This window comes from Hevea brasiliensis, chromosome 18 (assembly GCF_030052815.1).
Source record: "Hevea brasiliensis isolate MT/VB/25A 57/8 chromosome 18, ASM3005281v1, whole genome shotgun sequence".
Taxonomy (NCBI): domain Eukaryota; kingdom Viridiplantae; phylum Streptophyta; class Magnoliopsida; order Malpighiales; family Euphorbiaceae; genus Hevea; species Hevea brasiliensis.
This window is the reverse complement of record NC_079510.1, coordinates 6,832,959-6,856,413: the sequence shown is the minus strand read 5'-3', so window position 1 is coordinate 6,856,413 and position 23,455 is coordinate 6,832,959. Positions and strand designations below refer to the sequence as shown.

Here is a 23,455-nt window from a genome sequence, read left to right as displayed (position 1 = left end):
GGCCCCTCCTGGGCCCTCCAAATCAGACAATAGTCATAAACTTGAAAAATTACATTTTAGTCCCTATAATTGATATTTCATAAAAATTTACTCTGACAAGCTCTAAAAATTATAAAATTTTGCCCCGCGGTCCTTAGCAATATTATAGAGCTAACGCAAAAGGAATTACAATTTTCTAATCACCCATGAATATTCTATGAATTTTATTCTAACCCAATACAAGGCAAAAATTGAGCAATGTAGAGTTCGGGTTTATCTATGCCCAATATGACACCTGAAACGTGTCCAAAACGTTTGAAAATGCTAGGATTGACTATAATATCAACCACATTCTGAGACAGGCTGCCAGGCAGTCGGATCTGGCTGAAAATGCGGTCCCGATGTCAGTGAGCTATCATCGATCCGATTGTACCTAAATTAAGTCCAAATTTTGTTAATAATTATTATAAAATTATTTTTAAATTTTTGGAATTGAAAAAGTTCAAAAATCTCACCAAGCGATCTGGACCGTCCGATTATCGCCTTTTTCAAACGGTGTCCGATCGAAGAGGGACTAGTCCTATCTCGAAGATTTCATCACCCTGAGTCCATCGGTGGTCTCAGATTTCTGATCCAATGGTTGGATCGCCAGAAAAGTGGCCAGAAACTGGCAAAACCCATTTCATTTTCTCTCAACTTTTCCTTACCGGATCTGCTCTCTTCGGCCACCATTGGAGGCAAGGTTGGTCGGGTTTTGAAGCTTGCTGTGCCAGGAGTTGAATGGGCCCTGCCTTGTCGGAAACAACTGCCGGATGACGTTGGGGAGAAGCTTGGAAGTCGTGGCCTCGCACAAGCTCCCACCTCTCTCTTCCTCCTTTCTCGCGGTGGTGGAAGGCTATGCCGGTGTTCATAACAAATGGGGAAGGGTTGGTCGGTGCTATAGCAGCTAAGGGAGGCAGTTGGAACCTTGGCCAGTGATAGTTGACGTGAGTGGTGGCCAAAAATGAAGGAAAAAGGGAGGGATAAAGAGGGAGTTTGGGAGAGAGAGAAGGAGAGCTGGGGGAGGGGGGGGTCCTGCGCAGCGTTTTTGGGTCTTTTTTATTTTTTTAACTTCTAATTATACTATTAGTCCTTCAACTTCTTAGAGGTTTATAATTAGGTCCAAAATTATTTTATTATGTTAAAGTTTAATAAAACTCTAGTAATGATAAAAATAAATATAATCTAGAAAAATTTAATTATTTTATTCTCATTTAATAAATTAACTTTAATAAAATTATTTATTATTAATTTATTTATTATTATTATCTTCCTTTATTTTAAAATCAATTCAAATAAATCCTATAATATTAATAACATAATATTTCCTTTTCATTTTATTTATAATTTAAAAATTTTGGGTTGTTACATTCTTTCCCCTTAAGAAAAATTCGTCCTCGAATTTTCGAATAAATAAGGGATAAGAAAAAGAAGATTATTAGAACAAGTACAATCATTACTCCTCCAGCTATGCGGAGATTGGTAAAACATTTATTCTTCAAACTCTTCATATATTATAGATGACATTCTACTGCTCTCTGATTCTACTATAGTGTCCTAACTGTCATCATCTCTTCCTAGAGATGCTCTTATCTCTTCGCTATTCATTGACCATTTTTCTGATATCTCAAGTATTCATTATACCTCTCTGTACTTGACTTGATGTCTCATAACTTCAATTAACCTTGGCGCTTACCCCTCAACCTTCTGCTTTCCGGGGACACAACTTATGTTTCTTATCCTACAATATTCTATAAGATATTTTCTGTAGCACCTATAATAGGCATCTTTATTCTAAATCTTTACTTGTCCTTTGACCTTAATGGTTAGTACCAATGCATCTTCTCACTTTCATGATACTTCAAATTTCTAATCTATTTATGTCATTACTAAAGTACTTAGACTAAACTCTGTCCATCTTATGTAACTAGTCAGGTAGAGTTCCCTCCAAAGGCCAAGTGTATCATTTATCAACATTATAAAGTGAACTGGGTCTCTCCTTCTAGGTGACAAAAGTGTTTATGTTCCCTGACAACCTAATTAGTGCAACTTTATCGTTTCCCACTCCTTCTCTGGAATGGAAATATCTAGACTTATTCCTAAAGCTTCTTAGTATGTGGCCTACTTTTGACACATTGGCACTTAGATTGAGGCTCCACTACTCCTTTAGTCTATCATCTCATGATAATTTGTTTCAAACATCTCTTAGTGTATTCCTAGCATACCTATTCCTTTTTATCCTCATCATTATAACTAGCTCTACCGAGCTTTCTTCCTATCCTTTGGATCTTATCCACTTCCTTCTCCTATTTCTGCTATTGTTGATATCTTTTCAACCTGCTGTACTTATTTCTTAATCTTAGTCCTGTCTCACCCTTACACCTTTTCCTTCAAAGATGTCTATCCCATCATCAACTTTAACTTTCTTTTTATTTCTTAGTCTTATCTTGATTACTAGTTCCATTACTTCAAGAATTTTAGCCTTACGATTGACTCCTACCAGCATATTCTTCACATTATGTAACACTTGGAATTAGCCATAGAAAATTGAATTAGCCATAGAAAATTCTTTTTGTATCCCCTTTTCAAACTTTAACTATCAGAACATTATCATTCCCTACCAGCCTTAGTAGGAAATTGCTCATCCTGGATGGATAGGAGCCCCATAAACTATAAGTTCCATCTAAACTAACACGGCTGTGGGAAATGTGTGCCATGCCTTAATTCCAAATAAGATACTTCACGTGTTCATTCTCCTTAATATAATCACATATACTGCCCATAGCTTTCCAAACTTCAGCCTCAACTTTTGGCCAACAAGAATGGGAGAAGGGGCTTACCCAAAATCATAGGAGTGGTAGCCCAACGGCTGACAAGCAAGAAAGGGCACTCCCTTTAGCAACAATTTCGTTCATTGTAACTCATTAGCAAATAGCACTTCCTCCAGCTTATAGTTCAAAAGGGTTGTAAGCCCTGCTAACTAGCTCGATTTAACTCTTGTCACCTCTCTGATCATTCTTTCATACTTAACATTAGGTACACCATTATCGTCATTTTCGCCTCAAAAGATTGGATATGTACTAATGCCCATCAAATTTTCTATTAATTGGGTCACTTTGAAACGATCTCTCTTCTTAACATAATCTCCTAGAATCGAAACACGAGCTAATTTGGAAAAAAGGAGAAATATTCTCCCACCATTTATGGTATACCATTGTTTGATAAACAAGATTTAGCTCATACCCTTTAACCCTCCTTTTTGTTTCATTATTTCTTTGTAATTATTGTGCTTTATTACAAGATATTAGTTGTATCTACCATTTGTTATACTGTTGTCCTGCCTGACATATCATCTTAAAATTTACTATTTCCTTTTTACTCCTTATACTTGGTTATATTCTAGAAGATAAAAGCACTCATAGATTCTTTCAGATCTACTCCAATCTTACCAACAATCACTCCTCTAATCCATGTACTTCTCAATATCTTATAATTATACCTATACCTATCTTGTCCTATTCTGACCTTTACTAGCGTTCTGCTACATATTATCATACTATTATTTATTTATTTATTTATTATTACTCTTTTTTTATCCTATCAATCACACTGAAAATATCTGTCTAACTCTAATTTTAGACTTTAGGTCTCACCACTCTAAATTTTAACATCAAGCCTCTGTGACATTATCCCTCATCTTGCATATTTAAATCCCTTATATTGACTTTTATCCAACCTACTCCTATTGATCTTGCTTCTTTATCTGACAATACAATTCAAGTTACCACAGCAGGCTCAACAACTAATACCTACTTTAGTCGCACACCTCACCTAATTTCCATTATATTATCAACAACTAAAAGGGTTCTTATGTCATTGCCCCATTATCCTACCTTGGGGGTATGTAGGAGGGGGGGCGTGAGGCGAAATATCATCAATTAGAATTATATAAAATGCACCAAGTAATGCTCAGGAAAGATGGTGGAGTCACAATGGTCTCACTTAAGTACTACCTCCTTAGACAGTATTTCCTAGACATGCACTTCATACAATCCTAATAGAATCAAACCACTGGTAAGTACCGTCTTCCCATAACACTACCACGGTACTAAGGATTTATGCCACGAAGGCATAGATAGACAGGAGTGACCACTCGGGTAATAACCGGGACATATTCAGTGTTTCTTCCGAGGGTCATTGATGGCAACTTACTCCTTGCAGAGTTTCCACAACCGTCATTAGCATAGCCCAATGTCTAGGTTCAGGATAGTGGGTACATAAGGGGAAGGTATTAGGCACCCCTTACGCCTAGTCTAACCTCGTTAATTCGAGTTCCAGTCCTCTACTAATATTTCTAAAAGTCTTGTTTATCATTCCTTTATTAAACTTTATCCTAAAAAATACAATTCTAATCCTACACACTCAAGTAATTCACAAAAGGGTTGTTGTTTACACACAATTTTTATGCACAAGTAATTCCTATCTATGGGGTTGCTAATTATTTAAATGATATTTACCAGATGACTAAAATTAATTTATTATTGAGAATTTAATTTACAAATAAATTCAATTTCAAATAATCCTACATTTCTATTTAACCTAATTAATTAATTTTCACAAAGTTACCCTAAGGATAATTGAACTAAGTTAATTATGTACATGTGTAATTTATTCTAATATCACATAAGGCCTAAACAATCACAACCTAATAAAGATTTCCATCATGCAAATTTATTTTACAATTACCAAGTGTTAAATTAAATTTATTTTACATGCCAATGTTAGTTTAATTTACAAACACGATTAATTTTAATTTACAAGGTATTTATTTAAATTAATTACATACAAAAGTCAGTTAAATTGAAAACAAAGTTAATTTTAATTTACCAAATAAAAGTTATATTATTACTACAATTTCATGTCAATGGTTATTCGAGAAGTCTAGAGCTACTTACCTGTTGGTAAATGCAGTTGCCATTAGGGCAAGCTACCCTTAAAAAACGGTCTTCTCTTCTAGTACGGCAATGATATCCCTGGCTTACTCCCGTTTAGCTCCATATAAGCTCCACGCAAATGCCCTCTTTGGTACTTAATTTAGGGCTACTTACCAATTTTGTTTGTAATAAAAAATAAAGAAACTAAAGAAAATAAAAGAAATAAATAAAATATTAATAACAATTTACATTGGATTCTAACTCTAGTCTCCTAAAGGGTTAAGATTCCTAATTAGTTACAACTACCTAGTGGTCTAAGTCTTCGAACATGATCCAAACACTTCATAACACTTCTTGAATTAAAAGAACACAGAAAAATAGATCAAATATCAATTAAAACCTAAGAAAATACAAGAACATGCATAAATATACAATTTCTAAAAGATTAATAGTAGCAAGAAATCTAATTTTTTAAAAATAGTTAGACATGCCTAAAAATCATAAAAAAATTACAAAAGATAGCTCAAATATCATACAAGATCATAAAATTTATAAATCAAACAAAAGCCCTAGCCGAATGGTCTACATAAATCATAACTTTTCTAAGTAACAAAATCGCACTACTTTTTTGTAAAATTCATAACTCATTAATCACAGTAGATATGAATGCAAAACCAATTGAAAAAGATTCATAAGATTCTGAAGTTAATTTTAGACACTAGATTTACACAAAAATATTAATGAACAAGGGAGATATGGGCTCCACAAGTCGGATATCCTGCAAATCAGATTTTACAGGAACCCTAAATTCAAACAGCCATAACATACAAAATATTAAAGCTTTTTTAGTGATTCTTGAGCCTAAAATTAATGAAATTTCATGTAGAATATGAATATAATTTTTAAAAATTTTTTATAGATTCAGAAAATAAAGAAAAATAATAAAAATATGAGAGACAGAAACTAAATATGTGCAGAGTTGTGTATCCCCTCAAATTAAACATGATTACATGATCTATATGAACATATAAAATAAATTGAAGACAAAGAGCATAGAATTAAAATATTGTGTGGCATAGATCTTGAAAAGAAAATAATAAAAACTGACCTTCCAGAAATCTTGTATGAAAATCTTTTTGAAGAAAAGAAAAATAAGGAAGAACTCAAAGAGTCTTGAATATCTCTAAATTTCCTATAGCTCTGAGTTTTCTCTTCCTCTTTCCTCCCATCCCCCCTTTCTTCCCTTCTCTAGTAGGGTATTTATAGGGTTTTGGGAGAGAGTTGTGATAGGGTTTGGAGTTTTAGGGTGATAAAGTTTAGATGACTTAAACAACTACGATTGCAGAATAAGAATAAGACTGGGATATGGGTGAGGTGTTTCAACCAATAGGAAGACAGGAAAAAATGGAAGGCACCAATAGGGAGTGAGGAAGAGGTGTGGTAGGATTTGGAGTCCTAGTATGATAAAGTTTAGATAACTTAAATGACTAGGATTGATGAATTTGGATGAGACTGGAATATGGGTGAGGTGTTCCAACCAATAGAAAGAGAGGGAAAGGGGGTGACACCAATAGGGAGTGAGGAAGAGAGTGGGGCCAACGAGGAGAGAGATATTTTGTTATTTTAATTTTCAGAAAATAATTAAATGGGTCCCATTTAAAATTCCTAACTAGGCTTTCTTAGGCCCATGGAGCCCAATTAAACTTAGATCCATTTAAGAACTACCCATATTAAATTTAAACAAAATAAAATTTTATTTAAATTTAATTAAATTAATTTCCCCAAAACTTTATTATTATTATTATTATTATTATTATTATTATTATTATTATTATTATTATTATTATTATTATTATTATTATTATTATTATTATTATTATTTCAAGATCATGCCATGGAATTAATAATTCAGCTCCATGCCTCCAATTACATCTTACAGTCATATAATTTTTCATCATCGGATTTCCCACAGCCTCAATGCACATACTTATCACAAAATAAGGGTCTACAGGGTAGAAAATAGATAAGGTCTAATCCTGATCCTATAACTCTAAGCTCTAGGTTCAGGCTCCTAACACTACATCAATTATGACCTGCTCTAAGTTCTGTACTTCTGGGTTCCATAACTTGATAATGTCCTTCCTAATGCCATCCTTTTCTACGCTCTCTATCCTTACTTTTTTGTTTATCTCGTATACCCTTCCTAGAACCACATTCACCTCCTTGGTATCTTGGCTTTATTCATCCTAATCTTATCCTAATATGTTTTTCCAGTTTATTCTTCAGCCAACTCTTTTTATCCTATCCAAATCCGAACTTTCACTCTTCCATTCTTTAGCTCTATCTTTTTTTTTTCTTTTTAACCTGATTGTCATATCAGAAACTTATACCTTTCCACTATCCCTACCACGTCATATATACCTCAATGTTACTCAGAATTGATCCTCTAACTACCCTAGCTAGACTTCTACTGGCATTCAAGCTATCTCTTCTACTGCATTTGAACCACACTCCATATATATATATATATATATATATATATATATATATATATATATATATATATATATACATATTCTATGATTTATCGATGCTAACTTTTGTCCTTTTTCTTTTACTTTATTTGGAGTATACTTTTGTCTTAAGCATTAAGAAGCTAAGGATGAACTTAGGGAATAGCAATTATACTTCTCCTATGTGATCTCTGTTCTTACCCTTTTCAACTACATACTACCCCCTACTACTTTAGGGAGGGAATCTGTAGCAACTCTAATTTCTCATATCCATTTAATTAGCTGAAACTTAAAATACTAGGTATCCAAACCCGTCATTCAATTTAAAGGCTTACATACATCTTGATCTTATATCTTATGATTTCTATATGAAACTTGTACCCTCTCTAGAATACCTGAGCTAACAACTCTCTATCTCACGCAACAGTCCCATCTGGGACATTATTCTATAAGTCATCATTATCAGTAATAACTTTCTATCCCTTCTGAAAAGATAGGACTATACCCTAACTTACTGCAACAAAAGTACTACATCTACCACCTTGCCAAAACCATGTCAAATTAATGACTCTCTTATCATATCATAGCTCCGTAAATCATCAATTCATAGTTCTGACCTTCTCTAGGTAGTAGGGTTGTACTTTACATCTTGCTGATACACACAAGGTATACTATTCTCGCTAAGCTCTAGGCAAAACGTCTATCGTACTGCAAAAACCATTAAAAAATTCCATACCGAAGACCACATGGTCTCACTCAATAGATGTCACCTTTACTTTGCAACTAATCCGCAACCTCTGATCTGATAGCAACTCTTGATGTAACTCTAGCTCATGCTAAGGTAACTGAGTCACTGACTCTAGTTACCACCCAACTGTGACCTTTTGATATTCTTGCTCTAGATCCCTAACTAGGAGTTCCCAACTCCTCTGCAGATATAGAACTCTGTTCTGGCATAACTGTACCAAAATAGAGGCCATCTGTAAACACCCTCATTATGAAGTACCACAGGGATGCACGTAGCTCTATACAATAATCTTATATCGTTACTATAATTTGCAGCATACAGAGCGGACATTGAGAATATTGTATAGTTACTACGATACATCCTGATAGACTAAGTCTCCCAATCTCTTATCTCTCTTGAATCTACTGATATCATAAACTTACTCTGACTGGGTCATCCACTGACACCTGCTAGCAGTGGTATCCTCACCCTTATCTAGGGTAACTGTACCATCAAAACTCACCTTTCTATACTCGTGCCTAGCACCAGTAGGCACAACACTTAGACCCATACTGATAGGAACATAGCATTTCTTGAAGTATATATTTCCATGATAGACCTAAACACATATGTTAAATCTATTTCACATCTCTATGTACTCTACAAAAATCAAGATACTAACTAAAGCACTCTTATATTACCCAGGGTATAACGCAAAAGCTAGAAACAAGGAGTTACAGAAAAAAAATGAAATAGAATCCTATACTCCGCATGTGAACTCCTAATTGGACTCTTCTTAAAGCTTTAGACATGTACTTCCCATGAATCTAGAGCCTAAGCTCTGATACCAACTTTGTCACGACCCAACCTATGGGCCGGACCGGCACTAGGACCTAGGCCGGCATAAAGCCCCCGAGGCCCATAGTAAGCCTTACTGTTCTCAAACCCATGACCAAGCCCACAATTTAGGCCTAATATGCATATAAAATAATTTAAATTAAACTATTATAATTTTATTTCGAGTCAACTTAACCCAGTAATTATCAGAAACTAAAATTAGGAGAGCCCAGCTCAATCCTGTTACATCATTTACAAACTATTTAAAACTCATACAAATTTTTCATTTATTAATACAAAAACTTAAATTCATGAAATCCCTGACAGGATTAATGCTACTACTAGTACATACGGAGTTCTAAATTACAAATTTTGATAATAATAATACAGTTAAATAATTTTTTCATAACCTGTGAGGAAAGAAACAGGTTATTTTGGAAAAAGTCTCCTCCTATAGCCTGGAAAAATATGGTGAACAGGAGTGAGCGTTCGACTCAGAGAGTAAAATATTAATTTTAACCACAATTTCTATAGCTAACTAAAGTTAATGCATCCTAAAGAATGGAATGCAACATCATCATAATTTTCATACAAACCACATCATAGCAGTAAAAAGGCAATTTGGAGCACTCACCCACCCAACACTGTTCAAACAGTACATATATGGGAACTGATCCCCTATACATCTCTCTTAATCTAACCTCTGCCAGCGAGTGTCTCTTAAGCCAGACTTTTGCTTAATAAACCAAATGCGAGGTCTCAGCGAGTGTCTTTCAAGCCGTGTCTACCCCGACTTATCCATAAAGGACCAAGTCCCAGCGAGTGTCTCTCAAGCCGTGTCTATCCTTCCTGTCCATATCCAATACCATACCACACGCACACCAACGCACACACACTGCTCCAAATTACCACAAACAATATCCATGGAGATTCATCAATTAAGAATGCAATATAAAACGTGCCTAGTGTTTAACTACATAGATACATATTTATAAGTGATGCAAGGGCATGCTTGAATATATAATAATATCAAAATTATAATTAAAATTAATATTTTACTCACAGTACACCGAGGACTATTGTGGTTGTTGGATGGAGGAAAATAGTTGACCTCGATCACCTAAATAATTATATCATAAATTTATTAGTACTAAGTCAAAATAAAACTATAAAGAGACAACAGACAACCTAATTCATGCCGGAAATCCGGCAGAGTTTCCCTTATACCTAGGACCTACCCAACCTGCACAAAGATTCAAATAACACTTCTAAATTCTCAATTTCTACAATCACATCTCATTAACATCATATGGCCCCTCCTAGGCCCTCCAAATTAGACAATAGTCATAAACTTTAAAAATTACATTTTAGTCCCTATAATTGATATTTCATAAAAATTCACTCCGAAAAGCTCTAAAAATTTTAAAATTTTGCCCCATGGTCATTACCAATATTATAGAGCTAAAGTAAAAGGAATTACAATTTTCTAATTACCCATGAATATTTTATGAATTTTATTCTAACCCAGTACAAGGCAAAAATTGAGCAATGTAGAGTTTGGGTTTACCTATGCCAAATCTGACACCTGAAACGTGTCCAGAATGTCTGAAAATGCTAGGATTGACTATAATATCGACCACATTCTGAGACAGGCTGCCGGGCAGCCAGATCTGGTTGAAAATGCGATCCCGACACCAGTGAGCTATCCTCTATCCGATTGCACCTAAATTAAGTCCAAATTTTGTTAATAATTATTATAAAATTATTTTTAAATTTTCAAAATCGAAAAAGTATGAAAATCTCATCAAGCGATCTGGACTGTCCGATTATCGCCTTTTTCAAACAGTGTCCGATCAGAGCAGGACCAGTCCTATCTCAAAGATTTCATCACCCTGAGTCCATCGGTGGTCTCGGATTTTTGATCCAATGGTTGGATCTCCAGAAAAGTTGCCAGAAACCGATGAAACCCATTCATTTTTTCTCAACTTTTCCTCGCCGAATCTCCTCTCTCCAGCCATCATTGGAGGTAAGGCTAGTGGGGTTTTGAAGCTTGCTGTGCCAGGAGTTGAATGGGCCCTGTCTTGTCGGAAATAACCGTTGGACGACGTCGGGGCGAAGCTCCCACCTCTTTCTTCCTCCTTTCTCGGCGTGGTGGAAGGCTATGTCGGTATTCATAACAGATGGGGAAGGATCGGTCGATGCTGGAGCGGCTGAGGGAGGCAATTGGATCCTTGGCTGGTGATGGTTGACATGAGTGGTGGCTGGAAATGAAGGAAAAAGGGAGGGAGAAAGAGGGAGTCGGGGAGAGAGAGAGAGAAGGAGAGCTGGGGGGAGGTCCCGCATGTTGTTGTGGGTCTTTTTTTTTTACTTCTAATTATACTATTAGTCCCTCAACTTCTTAGAGGTTTACAATTAGGTCCAAAATTATTTTATTATGTTAAAGTTTAATAAAACTCTAGTAATGATAAAAATAAATATAATCTAGTAAAATTTAATTATTTTATTCTCATTTAATAAATTAACTTTAATAAAATTATTTATTATTAATTTATTTATTATTATTATCTTCCTTTATTTTAAAATCAATTCAAATAAATCCTATAATATTAATAACATAATATTTCCTTTTCATTTTATTTATAATTTAAAAATTTTGGGTTGTTACAAGTTCAAATAATTGAATCAGAGTTCAGGAAGTAACCTAGTACTATTAGAAAAATTGATCAGACTCGATAAGGGGTATTTTGGTCAATTCACTCTTAGGATGACTTTTGACCTAAATATCCATTAAAATGTAGGAAATTAAAATTATGAAAAAGAATTAAAAACATAAAGAAGTGTATGGAAGAAAAGAAAAAGGAAATAGAAATTCAAATTTTTAAGGGAATTATGACATAAGTGTGAGGTAAGCATGACCTAATTAATTTATAATTTTAATTTATGAAAATTTAAGGATAAATATATATACATAAAGACAAAATTAAAAAGAAAAAAATTCACTTTCTTCCTCCCATGTCCAGCCGTCCCTCTCTCTCTCACCATTTCTCTCAAAATCCTATATTGATGCATAATTGAATCTCATAAAATCCTAAATTTTCTTCGTAATTCTCATAATTCCCAACACCAATTCTTCAAATTAGACCTTGGTTAAGAATTTAGAAGTAAAGAAAGGAAGAAAAAGTGAAGAGATTGAAGTTAGGAAAAGCTTCATCAAAGGTAAGTTGTCTTTCTAACATAACTAAGTATATATGCATGAAATTAAGCTTAGATGTGGGAATTGAACTTAAGGAAACATAAAAATTATGCATGTATGAAGGGATAAAAATTCAGTGAGCTATAGGTATGCTAAGGTTTGATGGTGTTTGTTTGAATTGAACATGAGTTTGAGCTTGTTTGGAGTAGTAGACATGATTGAGATGTTGAGAATTGCATGAATTGTGAAATTTGGGAGAACTAGGGTTTATGGTGGCTTGGGTTTTGGAAGAAATTATGGATTTTTGAAAATTATTGACCAATTATTGTTTGTGATGCTTAATTATGGTCATTTAGTATGCTTAGAATTGAGAATTGATGAATGGACTTGAGGAAATTGAGGATTGTTGAATTGTTGAATTCTGGACCAATAAGTCCAGCATGGGTAAATGGCCATAAGTAGAGTTGTGTTGCTCCAATAAGTGTGAGGCCAATTGGAGATGAAATTAGGGTCATAATGCCACATTTTTCATGTAGAAACATTGCCCAAAAACTGACCATAAGTTAGTCTAAAATTGGCTAGAATCTGGGTGACCTAATACTGGACCTGGAAAAAAAATGACCAAATAAATAGTACATATTCAAATGGCCATAACTCACTCTAGGAAGGTCAGAATGACCTGATTCTTGAACCATTGGAAAGGTTAGATATAGGAGCACATTTTTCATGATGATCATGAACCCAAATTCTGACTCTAACCAAATCAAATTGCTAGAAAAGTTAGGTCAATCAATCTACCAGAACCAGACTTGACCCAGAAATTCTGGACTTAGACCTATTAGACCAATTTTGGCAAAAATGTCATAGCTTGATCCAAAAAATTGTAAATACAGTGAAACCAAAGCCAAAATTTCTATAAGACCTAGAACTACAACTTTGATGTTTTGACTAGAACCCAAAACCAAATGCAACTTAGAGAAATTTCTAGCACAAGTTAGGGATTCCAATTCTGAAAATTCCTACACCTGGTCAGATTGACCACTTGATACCCGAATGGTAAATTGACTATAACTAGAGCGAAAAAAACTCCAAATAGAGTGATTCAAATTGGGAAATAAAACTAAGACATAGAGGCACAATTTTCATGAAGAACACTTCATCAAATTTATGATAAAAACTAAGTTGAAATTGAGTTCCAAAGACAGGGTATAAATATGTCCAGAATCCAAACCTTTAGAAATTGCTTAACTGATTTAGGTATTCATTAGGCATTTAATTAATTAACAATTAGTGGTAATTGAATTAAGTATTAAGACATCTCCATTGTGTATTTTCAGTGGAGAAAGATATATCAAAGGACAAGAAGAGGTTGAATTAAGCAAGAAGAGAATAAGAGGTTTGTGCACAACTACTACTACTTTTTTTTTTTCAAATTGATTTAGTTTGGCAAATTGTGATTTATATTGATGTGTTAATTTTTTTTTTTTTTTTAAGTTATGCACCACTGAGTTTTTGGCTCAGCGATAGCTTGTTTATACTGTCGTAGGTAAGGAGATAGATAAAGCAGCAAGTGAGCTACTTATAGCGCTACTGAAGCATTGTTTTATATTTGTTACTGGGTATATTGATCATACCCTTTGTAAATTTTCTTTTGATGTATATGCACATGTATGTATGTATGTATGTAAAGGACTTGAGCAGTTGTATAAAGTGTTGAAATTTTATTTTTGGTTTATGTAAATTTTATAATGTAAACTTATTTATTCTGATTAATGCAATATTTAAGCTTCTTCTAAAATTTTCAATTAATGAATTGCTTCTCGCTTGATTGAGTTGATGAGATTGGACGGTGTTGGTTCTTCCACTACTGCAATTCAACAATTTATTCAAGCATTGCATCGACAATTTCCAATTAAGGATCTCGGTCTCCTCTCTTATTTTCTCAGAATAGAAGTTCTTCACTCTCCTAAAGGAATTCTTTTAAGCCAGCAAAAGTACATTTCTAATTTGCTTGAACAAACTGGCATGACGGATGCAAAGGACTGTAGTACTCCCATTGCTGTCAAACCAATCTTGAATAAAATCGATGGTACTCTTCTTGAAGATGGCACTCAATTTTGGCAAACAGTTAGTACTCTTCAATATGCAACCATGACCCGTCCAGACATTTCTTTTGCAGTAAATAAATTACGTCAATACATGCATGCCCCAACTGATATTCATTAGAAAGCTGTAAAAAAACTTCTTCGTTATCTTGCTTCCACCAGCCCTCATGGTATTTTTCTTACTTCTGATTCAAATTGTTAACTTCAGTGTTTTACTGATAGTGATTGGAGCAGGTGCAATGATGATCGATGATCTACGAGTGGTTATGTTGTGTATTTAGGTTCTAATCTTGTGTCTGGGGTTGCTAAGAAATAGCCTACGATTGCTCGTTCATCCATAGAGAGTGAGTATAAATCCATTGCTAATGGTACTGCAGAGGTTATATGGCTTTAATCAATACTCAGAGAACTTGGAATCTCAACTTCTCATCCACTTATCCTTTGGTGTGACAATATGGGAGCAATTTATCTTTCTTCCAATCCCCTTTTTCATGCTCAAACAAAACATATCGAGCTTGATTACCATTTTGTTCGTGAGAGAGTTGCTATGGATCAATTGCAAATCAAGTTCATTTCCACTGCTGATCAAATTGGAGATATTTTTACCAAGCCTCTGCCTACTGATAGGTTCTTGTTCTTTCGCAGCAAGCTTCGCCTCCTTCCACGATCGGCATTGGCTTGTGGGGGCGTGTAGAGGATCACGTATTTGTTATATGTTTGGTAATTATTGATTATGTTGTTATGCTCAATATTTTCTAGATCATGTAAATATTTTCCAGCTCATGATTAGCTAGAGTTGTTGTTGTAGCTCTCATTCCTCTTGTATAAATATTTTTGGCTATCAGCCTATCAATATATATACAATTTTCTCTAAGTTTCTACAAGACCTACTACGCTCCTAAGGAAATAACTTAGCTTCAATCCTTAGAGGATGCAGGCAGCCATAAATCCCAAAAAGTTTAGTCTTCTATGATCATAAAACGGACCTAAAATATACTCATGTAAAAATAATATATATATATATATATATATATATATATATATATATATATATATAAAAGAAACTACAATGACAATTATATGATGGGTTTGATTTCTGGAAAAAAAAAATGTTTAGACCCAAAGGAACAAATTGAAATCAAACCTAATTAAAAAAAAAAAAACTATGTAAAGCCACAAAAGTTGGTGAAATGAAGATATCTTCAAATCTCCATAGAGAGAGAGAGAGAGAGAGAGAGAGAGAGAGAGAGAGAGAGAGAGAGATGGAGAGAAGCAAGGTTTTGATAGTAGGAGGAACTGGGTACCTGTTGGTGAAGGTAAGTTTAGCCTTAGGGCATGAAACATACATTGTCCAAAGGCACGAGATTTGTGTGGAGATTGAGAAAGTGCAAATATTATTGTCATTTAAGGAACAAGGAGCTCATCTGGTGCAATGTTGTTTATCAAGATTACCAAAGCCTTGTAGAAGCTGTAAAATTAGTTGATGTTGTTATTTGTGCAATTTATGGTGGTCATATTATTAGGAGCCACCAAATCCTTCTCCAACTCAAGCTTGTTAATGCTATCAAACAAGCTCCAAATGTTAAGGTATATATGTGTTTTTCTCTTCCTACCTTTGAAATTATTTAACTCACTCTTCAGAAAATTATAACAAAAATATATCCATTTTATGCATATATGTAATCACTTTGTGGTTAGATAATGGTTGATTGAGTTGTTTTTTATCTTAATTCGAGTACATTAATTCTACAGAGTCAAGTTCGAGTCTTCGATCTCTTAATCTCTTTTCCAGTGACAATATATATATATATATATATATATATATATATATATATATATATATATATATATATATCAATTAGGTGTAAATATTTACTAAATTAATTATAACACCCTCACCCGTCTATAGTGTAGCTGAGCAAAGAATGCACATTCGGTGCCGGAGCACCCTATCTTATGCTGTCCTGTTTACTGTTAATTTTAAAACTTTATTTGTTGAAAAATGGTTTAGGCACTAACGTTATTTATTAAAGTCTGACTAATGTGGTAAATACCATATGGTCTCAATAATCATAATCACAGTCTCAATAATCATAATCACAGTCTCATTCATAATCACACTCAGCTCTTATATCGAAATTCTTAATTTCATCAATATACATAATTTGCAACTAATTGCATAAAATCACAGTCTATATGTTATATAGTTTAATTAAATCACAGACTTAATTAATGCAATTTCTTAGTTTGAATTACAATATAAGAAATAATTAAAATATACAAAATACGTTATATGCTTAATGTGAGCCCTATCTACATGCATTGCTAAGAATGTGACAACCTTGAACTCTTCTGACACTTCTACAGATCTGGACTCCAAAAATCTCAGTCAATTGTCTACTGGTTTTACCTTCAATACCTGCGCGAGGAAACAATTCCATCGTGCTAAGTATTTCTGCTTAGTGGTGCAATAATATAATAATAAAATAATATATACAAATAAAGAAAGAAATAGATCATAATTCGAATACTCATGAATCAATTTTATTTGGTATGGTATTTCTAGTATTAACTATCTTACATACTAGTTTGTTCCTCTTTGGAAGTGCTAAGTTTATAACCTTTTAGTTAATAATACCCAGTATATAAATTATTCTAACTGTATTGTATTTTAAGTCTCTAGGGTTCTGCAAATTGTATTTTTGTTATGTTTCTATTGCTAATCTCTTTTACTCATTTCATTTAATACTTAATTTAATTGTAGTGAAATTTTATTATACTTAACTTAACTTAACTGCCTAAATGAAATAATGTTTTAATTGACTGCTTATGTAGCCTATACACTGACCAGACTGGATAAACGGATAAAATAGTACTGGGTACCTAGCACCTCGGGCCATCACACCATTGGTCACAAAATATCTCCCAGTGTACAAACTATGGATGAAATAGCACTGGGTACCTAGTACCTCGGGCTGTCACACCATCGATCACAAAGTATCTCCCAGTGTGCAAACAGTGGGGCTAAGAAGCCATATAATCAATCAAGCAATAAGCCAAGTATAATAACACAATCCATATAGCCATAGGTTATTAAAATCATAGTGCGGCATAATAAGCCATAAAACACAATATGGCACTATGCCATTTACAATACAGCTGTTAGAACCCTATTGGCATGGCAACTTATTCAAACTAGTCAACTAGGCAAACTAGAGCATATTATAAGATTACATATTTAATTCTTTATTTTTAGAGTTTATATGTCATTATGCCTTTCACTGGTCAACGAACATGTTGACCTTTTTATACATCATGGATAAGTTGATTCTAGTATCAACATGTCACAATTTGCATTTCAATATGATGCCAATATAGTACATTGTACATTTCTCACAAGTTGGCATTTATTGCCAATTTATTTCAAGGCCTTATTGTATAGTATTATCAATTTTTTAGTTTTGGTATGTTAGACTGATCTAGCTAAATGTCCTTTTTTCCTTGATTTTTAGATTCTGGTCAAAGAAGCAAATTTATAGTTCTATGTCTTATTGAACCTTTGGCACTGATTTCAGGTCATTCTGAGTTGTATAGACCAAGATATGATCAATTTACTAAAGCTGGACAGATTGCATTTTTAATACAAAGTTAGGTCATTTTTAGGTCAAACTCAATTCTAGCAGATTTGGTACCCTAACTTAGGCAAGCAAATTGACTTGGTTCTAGTTATTTTTGGGCTTTGGTGTCTTCATGTTATAGCTCTATGTCTAAGCTTTCCATTGATATAAATTTCAGGTCATTTGGACTTGTTTACAGTGAGTTATGGCTAAATGAGTGGCTACTGTTCATATGGTCAAATTCTGGGTTGCAATGGTTCTGGACAGTTTTGATACCTCAAGTTGTGCAAGTAATTTGACTCAGTTAATGGCATTTTTGGGTTCTATGATCTTCACCAAAGTTGTAGCCCTATGTCTAAGCTTTCCATCGGTATAAATTTTAGGTCATTTAGACATGTTTTGAGTGAGTTATGGTCAATTGAATGGCTACTGTTCATATGGTCAGATTTTAGGTTTTACACACTACCAAATCCGGATTAGGTCAAATAGATGGTCACTTTCTGGACAGAATTTTGGCAACATTTCCCCATGAAAGTTAGCCTATTTTATATCTAGTTTTACCTTCAATTAGCCTCATACCAATTGGGGTCACAAATTTGCACTTATGGCTCAATTTAGCTACTGCCAACAACAAACACAACCTGCACAAGAAAATACACTTCCAATTGATATTCCTCTTCCTCCCAAAACTAAAATTCGCATACATAGCACTTCTATTGGCATCATTCACATCTTAATTTGGTCAAGTGTCCAGCAACAACTCAATTCATTAAATCAAATGTCCAATAACAATTCAATTCAACTAAATATTCAGCATCACTCAATTCAGTTAAATCAATGTCCAACAACAATTCAATTCTCCAAACCCTAATTCAATTTATCCAAACCAATAATGTACATTCTATTAATCATTAATCAACATCAATATATATGAAATTAAGGCTTTTTTAAGTACATCAAGGCTGCCAATTTGTACATATGTTCCCACTTCCATATTCATTTCACCACCTTACTTCAAATATCCAATTCAAGCATGCATATGACAATTAAACTCTAGTACCTATAAGCCCTCTAATCAACCTCTCAATTCACCATATATGTGAAGAAATAAATCATAACCCCATGGAAATGAAGGTTGCCACATTTAAGCTCAATTGTCCAAAGTCTTTAACACTTATTCAAACCCCTAATTCAATTATCATTTCAAACATAGACATGCCCATAAACTCTAATTCATTTATTTACTTAAATCAACATGTCTACCCATCAATTACAAGTAGAATTAATCAACTTCCCATGGACTTCCATGGCTGCCGAATTTGGATCCCCACAAATGCTCATCTATTTTTTTCAATTTCTCCACAATTCAACTCATCACAACATCAACTCAAAGTTTAGTTAAGCAAGAGAGGAAAAATAAGCACTAACCTTATTTTGAGCTTTATAAAACCTCACCCAAAGTTCTTCTTTTTGCTGCCTTTGTGTTGCCCATGATGTATAGAGCAACTTTAATGAAGGAAATTATTAAAATCTAGACTTGAAGATGGGTAGATAAAGGCTTACATGAAACGGCCATGGGATGATAGCTTGGAAGAACATTCGGCCATGGGAGAGAAGCTTGATGAAAATGATGAAGTGAGTGGGACAATTCTGCTCCTTAGGTGTCCTTATGTGTCTTTATATAGTGTCACTTAATGTCCACTAACTTAGATTAAATATTTTAATAATCCAAAGTTTCATAATTCAATTTAATCCTCCCATATTTTCCCTAATTTTCATTACATATTTAATTTTCTTTTTCATGGGGTTCCCAAAATTTAATACTACTTATTTTTAATGGACATTTAGGTCAAAAGCCAACTCTAGGTGTCAAATGACCAAAATGCCCATCTTCAAGTTGTATTTCTGATTTTTCGGTACTACCGATTTTTGTTGGTTTCTTGATTTTTCATTTTTCTTTGTACTAAATGATTAATTTTTCTTTGACATTTCCAATATCAATTACACCTCAGTAGACCTTTAATTTCATCCCGAAAATATTTTTTAGGATTCCCCGTGGTTCAGGGCTAGTTAACGGTCATCGCCGTAACTTCCTGATGCGATCACCCATCGCTATGGTTTCTAGCTCGTTTAACCAAATTGTATTTTATTTCTTTTATTTTCTCTTAATTTTTCTTGTATTTTCTTACTATGTATTCCATCATTTTATATCTCCTCACTATCCTTTAAGTGTAGTTCCAGATATCCTAACTGTCCAGATAAACATTAGTCGTCAGAACACTAGAACGTACAGACTACCGATGGTGAGGGTGTTACATTAATCATTAATATATTATTTAAAATTGTAATGAATCATATTTATTAATTTTTATTTATAAAATATATAAATTAAATTATATATTTAAAAATTTTCTCCATTTGATTACAAAGTTCTATACCACACAAATAGCCATATTTATTTTATTAATATACTAATTTGAATTATTTTTATTTTATAATTTATAATTAATATTTTTTTTAATAATGGACATTACAATCAATGATTAAAATTATATATCTTATGTTTTTTACTTTCATTTTGTAAATAAAATGAACTTAATTTGGCATACAACATATAACAGCAATGGAATGAAATGTTCATTATTTATTTATATATTAAAAAGGATATATATTTCATTAAATAAATTCTATTTCTTTTAAAATTAATTCTTTTTCTGAATTAAAATAATTAAATTATTTTGCCTATTATATTTTGAATGGTTTAAAACTCAATTGCACTCATGTACTTATTAGAAAAGTTCAATTTTACTCATTTTCAACTTTTTATCTAATTTAACTTAAAATTTTTAATATAAACTTAATTTTAGCCCAAAAATTAAAAAAAAAAATTAATCTTTTTTATTTTTAGGTTTAAATAAAGAAATCAAGAAATTTAGCCTCAAAATTAAAAAAATGAAACTGCTTATTTTTTTATTTAAATTAAGAAATTTAGCTTATAAATTTTAATTTTTAGGTTAAATTGAGTTAAATTGAAACTTTAACTAATTTAGAAAAAAAAGTTAAAAATTGGTTAAATTAATACAGTTAAATTGAACATTTTTCCTATTTTAATTGAATTCTTCAAATTTCTAGCTTTCACGTATGCTGATAATGAAACACATGGCAGAGATTTGTGCCTTCAGAATTCGGAATATATCCGACAAGAATGGAAAAAGCAAAGGAACCTGGAAGAATCATATGTGATGACAAATTTGTGGTGAGAAAGGCAATTGAAGAAGCTGGAATTCCATTCACTTAACATTTCTGCTAATTGTTTTGCTGAATATTTTCTAGGAGGACTCTGTCAACCTTGTCCCGTAATTCCTTCTAGGGATCATGTCTCCTGTCTTGGAGATGTCAATCAAAAAGCAATCTATGTTGATGAAGATGATACTTCTATCTACACTATTAAAACCATCGATGACCCTTGTGCCCTCAATAAGAATGTTTATATTAGACCTCCCAAAAATATTTTGTCTCAGACAGAAGTTGAAATTTGGGAGGATGTGATCGGCAAACATCTTCACAAATCCTCCATTTCCAAGGAAGAGTTCCTGCATTTCATCAAAGGTAATAATTAATTACTTCAATTTCACTCACTACTCTTAAACTAGCATATATTATAAACTTTAAATATAAATACGTGAGTCTCACCTATTAATATATACGTTTTACCATGTATACACGAGGAAATTTCTTATCTAGATCAGGTGTATATGAATCTAAGATACAGTCACGTGAAACCCATGTATTTAATAAATAGGTGTCACTATACATCTTATGTCTTAAATTTATTACAGACCAGTCTAAGAAAAAAAAAATCAGTATGAATAGAGCCATGTATTGGATAATGGGATCAATTGACCCACTCAATTTTTTTTAAATAAAATTTTTAGATATATTATTATACAAAATTATTTATATAACTCATTAAAATAATTTTCGACCCTATAAAATATTTTAAATATTATTATATTTAATAAATTTAAATACGTTGAACACTTCACTTTGAATATTTATTATTTTAATATTTTAAAATAAATAATAAATCTAAAAATTTTAAAATTTATTGACTAAGACATAATTTTTCCTTTCTAACTCTTTATTTTTTATTTTTTATTTTTTTCTCTTCTCATATAATATTTACAGAATTACAATTTTTTTCCCTCTCTCATTCCTTTATTTTTTTTATTATTTTCTTTCATTAGCTAACATTGACTTTGCCTTTTTTTTTATATCAACAAAACTAGTGGATAAATTTAATTTTATAAGGTAAATTTTACTTTTTATTTTATAGTTCAAATTTATTATTCTATTGAAAGGATATTTTGTAAAGGCACAATTACAAAATTAAATGATTTTTTCATTATATATATTGAAAAAGATTTTTTTAAGATAAAAAAAGATCTTTTTGATAACATTAATAAAATCATGCAGTATTTTCAAAAGGTACAAACTCATCGAGTATAATTATAAATTTAATATTATAATAAAAACTAATTATTCTATAAAATTATTTTATTTTTCGACTCTATTATTGTTATATATTAAAATTAGGATTTAATAATCAGCTTAACTTTGAATTGAATCATATGAATCATTTGATTAACCCTCAATTAAAATCTCAAAATTTAATAATAAATTTTATATATATATATATATATATATATATATAAACTGTATTCATAAATGTCTCCTAAATAATTTTCGACGCGTGCAACAATATTGTGAAAATAAGTGGCTTGTGCTTTGCCGCCGCTGTATGCTCACGGGCCTTGTATATTGTCAACTCTTGTGTTTTAAATATTGGTACGAGAATTGTGCTTTACCACCTATTTTCTTTGCCATATTTAAATCTTTTATGATAATTAAAAAATAATTAAATAAATTTATTTTTATAAAAAATATTAAAAATTGATTAAATTTTCTTTATTTCACTTTGAAAATTGTATAAATATTTATGATAGCATTTAATAAAAATAAAGAGCAAAAGTAGAAAAATAATAATGAATAATCTATTTTTTTAAATATAATAAATAATTTTAAATAAAAAAATTTAAATACAAAAAATAAAATTGGCTAGAGTAATATAATGTTGTTAAATGCTGAAAAGATATTTAGTTTGTACTAGCATTATTAGCACGTGCATTGCATGTGTGTAAGTAAATCTATATAATTTGTCAATATAATTATTTTTATTTTTTATATAATATTTATAATCTAATTATATATATGACTCATAAAATGATAAAAAAAATTAAGTAAAAAATTCAAACTAATATTATTAATAAAATTATTAATAATTTTGATAATATAAATAAATTTTTTATTTTTCACTTATTAATTTCTTATTTTAATTAATTACTTCTTATAAAATTTTATATTAATACGAAGTTAATTATAAGTGTGATTAAGAATTTTAAATTTATATGAATTATAAAATTAAATATTTTAAATTTATATGAATATTAA

General features: G+C 32.0%; 1 protein-coding gene and 1 pseudogene across 1 annotated transcript; both read left to right on the top strand.

Moving 5' to 3' along the window:
- Positions 1-14,058: 14,058 nt before the first annotated feature.
- LOC110640210 (uncharacterized mitochondrial protein AtMg00810-like) lies at positions 14,059-14,580 on the top strand. Its single transcript, XM_058140486.1, has 2 exons — positions 14,059-14,400; positions 14,536-14,580. Exons 1-2 carry the CDS (start codon positions 14,059-14,061, stop codon positions 14,578-14,580), a joined length of 387 nt encoding a protein of 128 aa, XP_057996469.1.
- A 1,009-nt stretch (positions 14,581-15,589) lies between these two features.
- On the top strand, positions 15,590-21,564 carry LOC110640208 (bifunctional pinoresinol-lariciresinol reductase 2-like; annotated as a pseudogene).
- The last annotated feature ends 1,891 nt before the right edge of the window (positions 21,565-23,455 follow it).

Bases quoted from the DNA above. Each gene is read 5' to 3' on its own strand.
- LOC110640210 (XM_058140486.1), top strand. From the start codon at position 14,059: ATGAGATTGGACGGTGTTGGTTCTTCCACTACTGCAATTCAACAATTT. The intron at 14,401-14,535 runs GTAAATAAATTA...TGTTAACTTCAG, and splicing joins GTCCAGACATTTCTTTTGCA to TGTTTTACTGATAGTGATTG.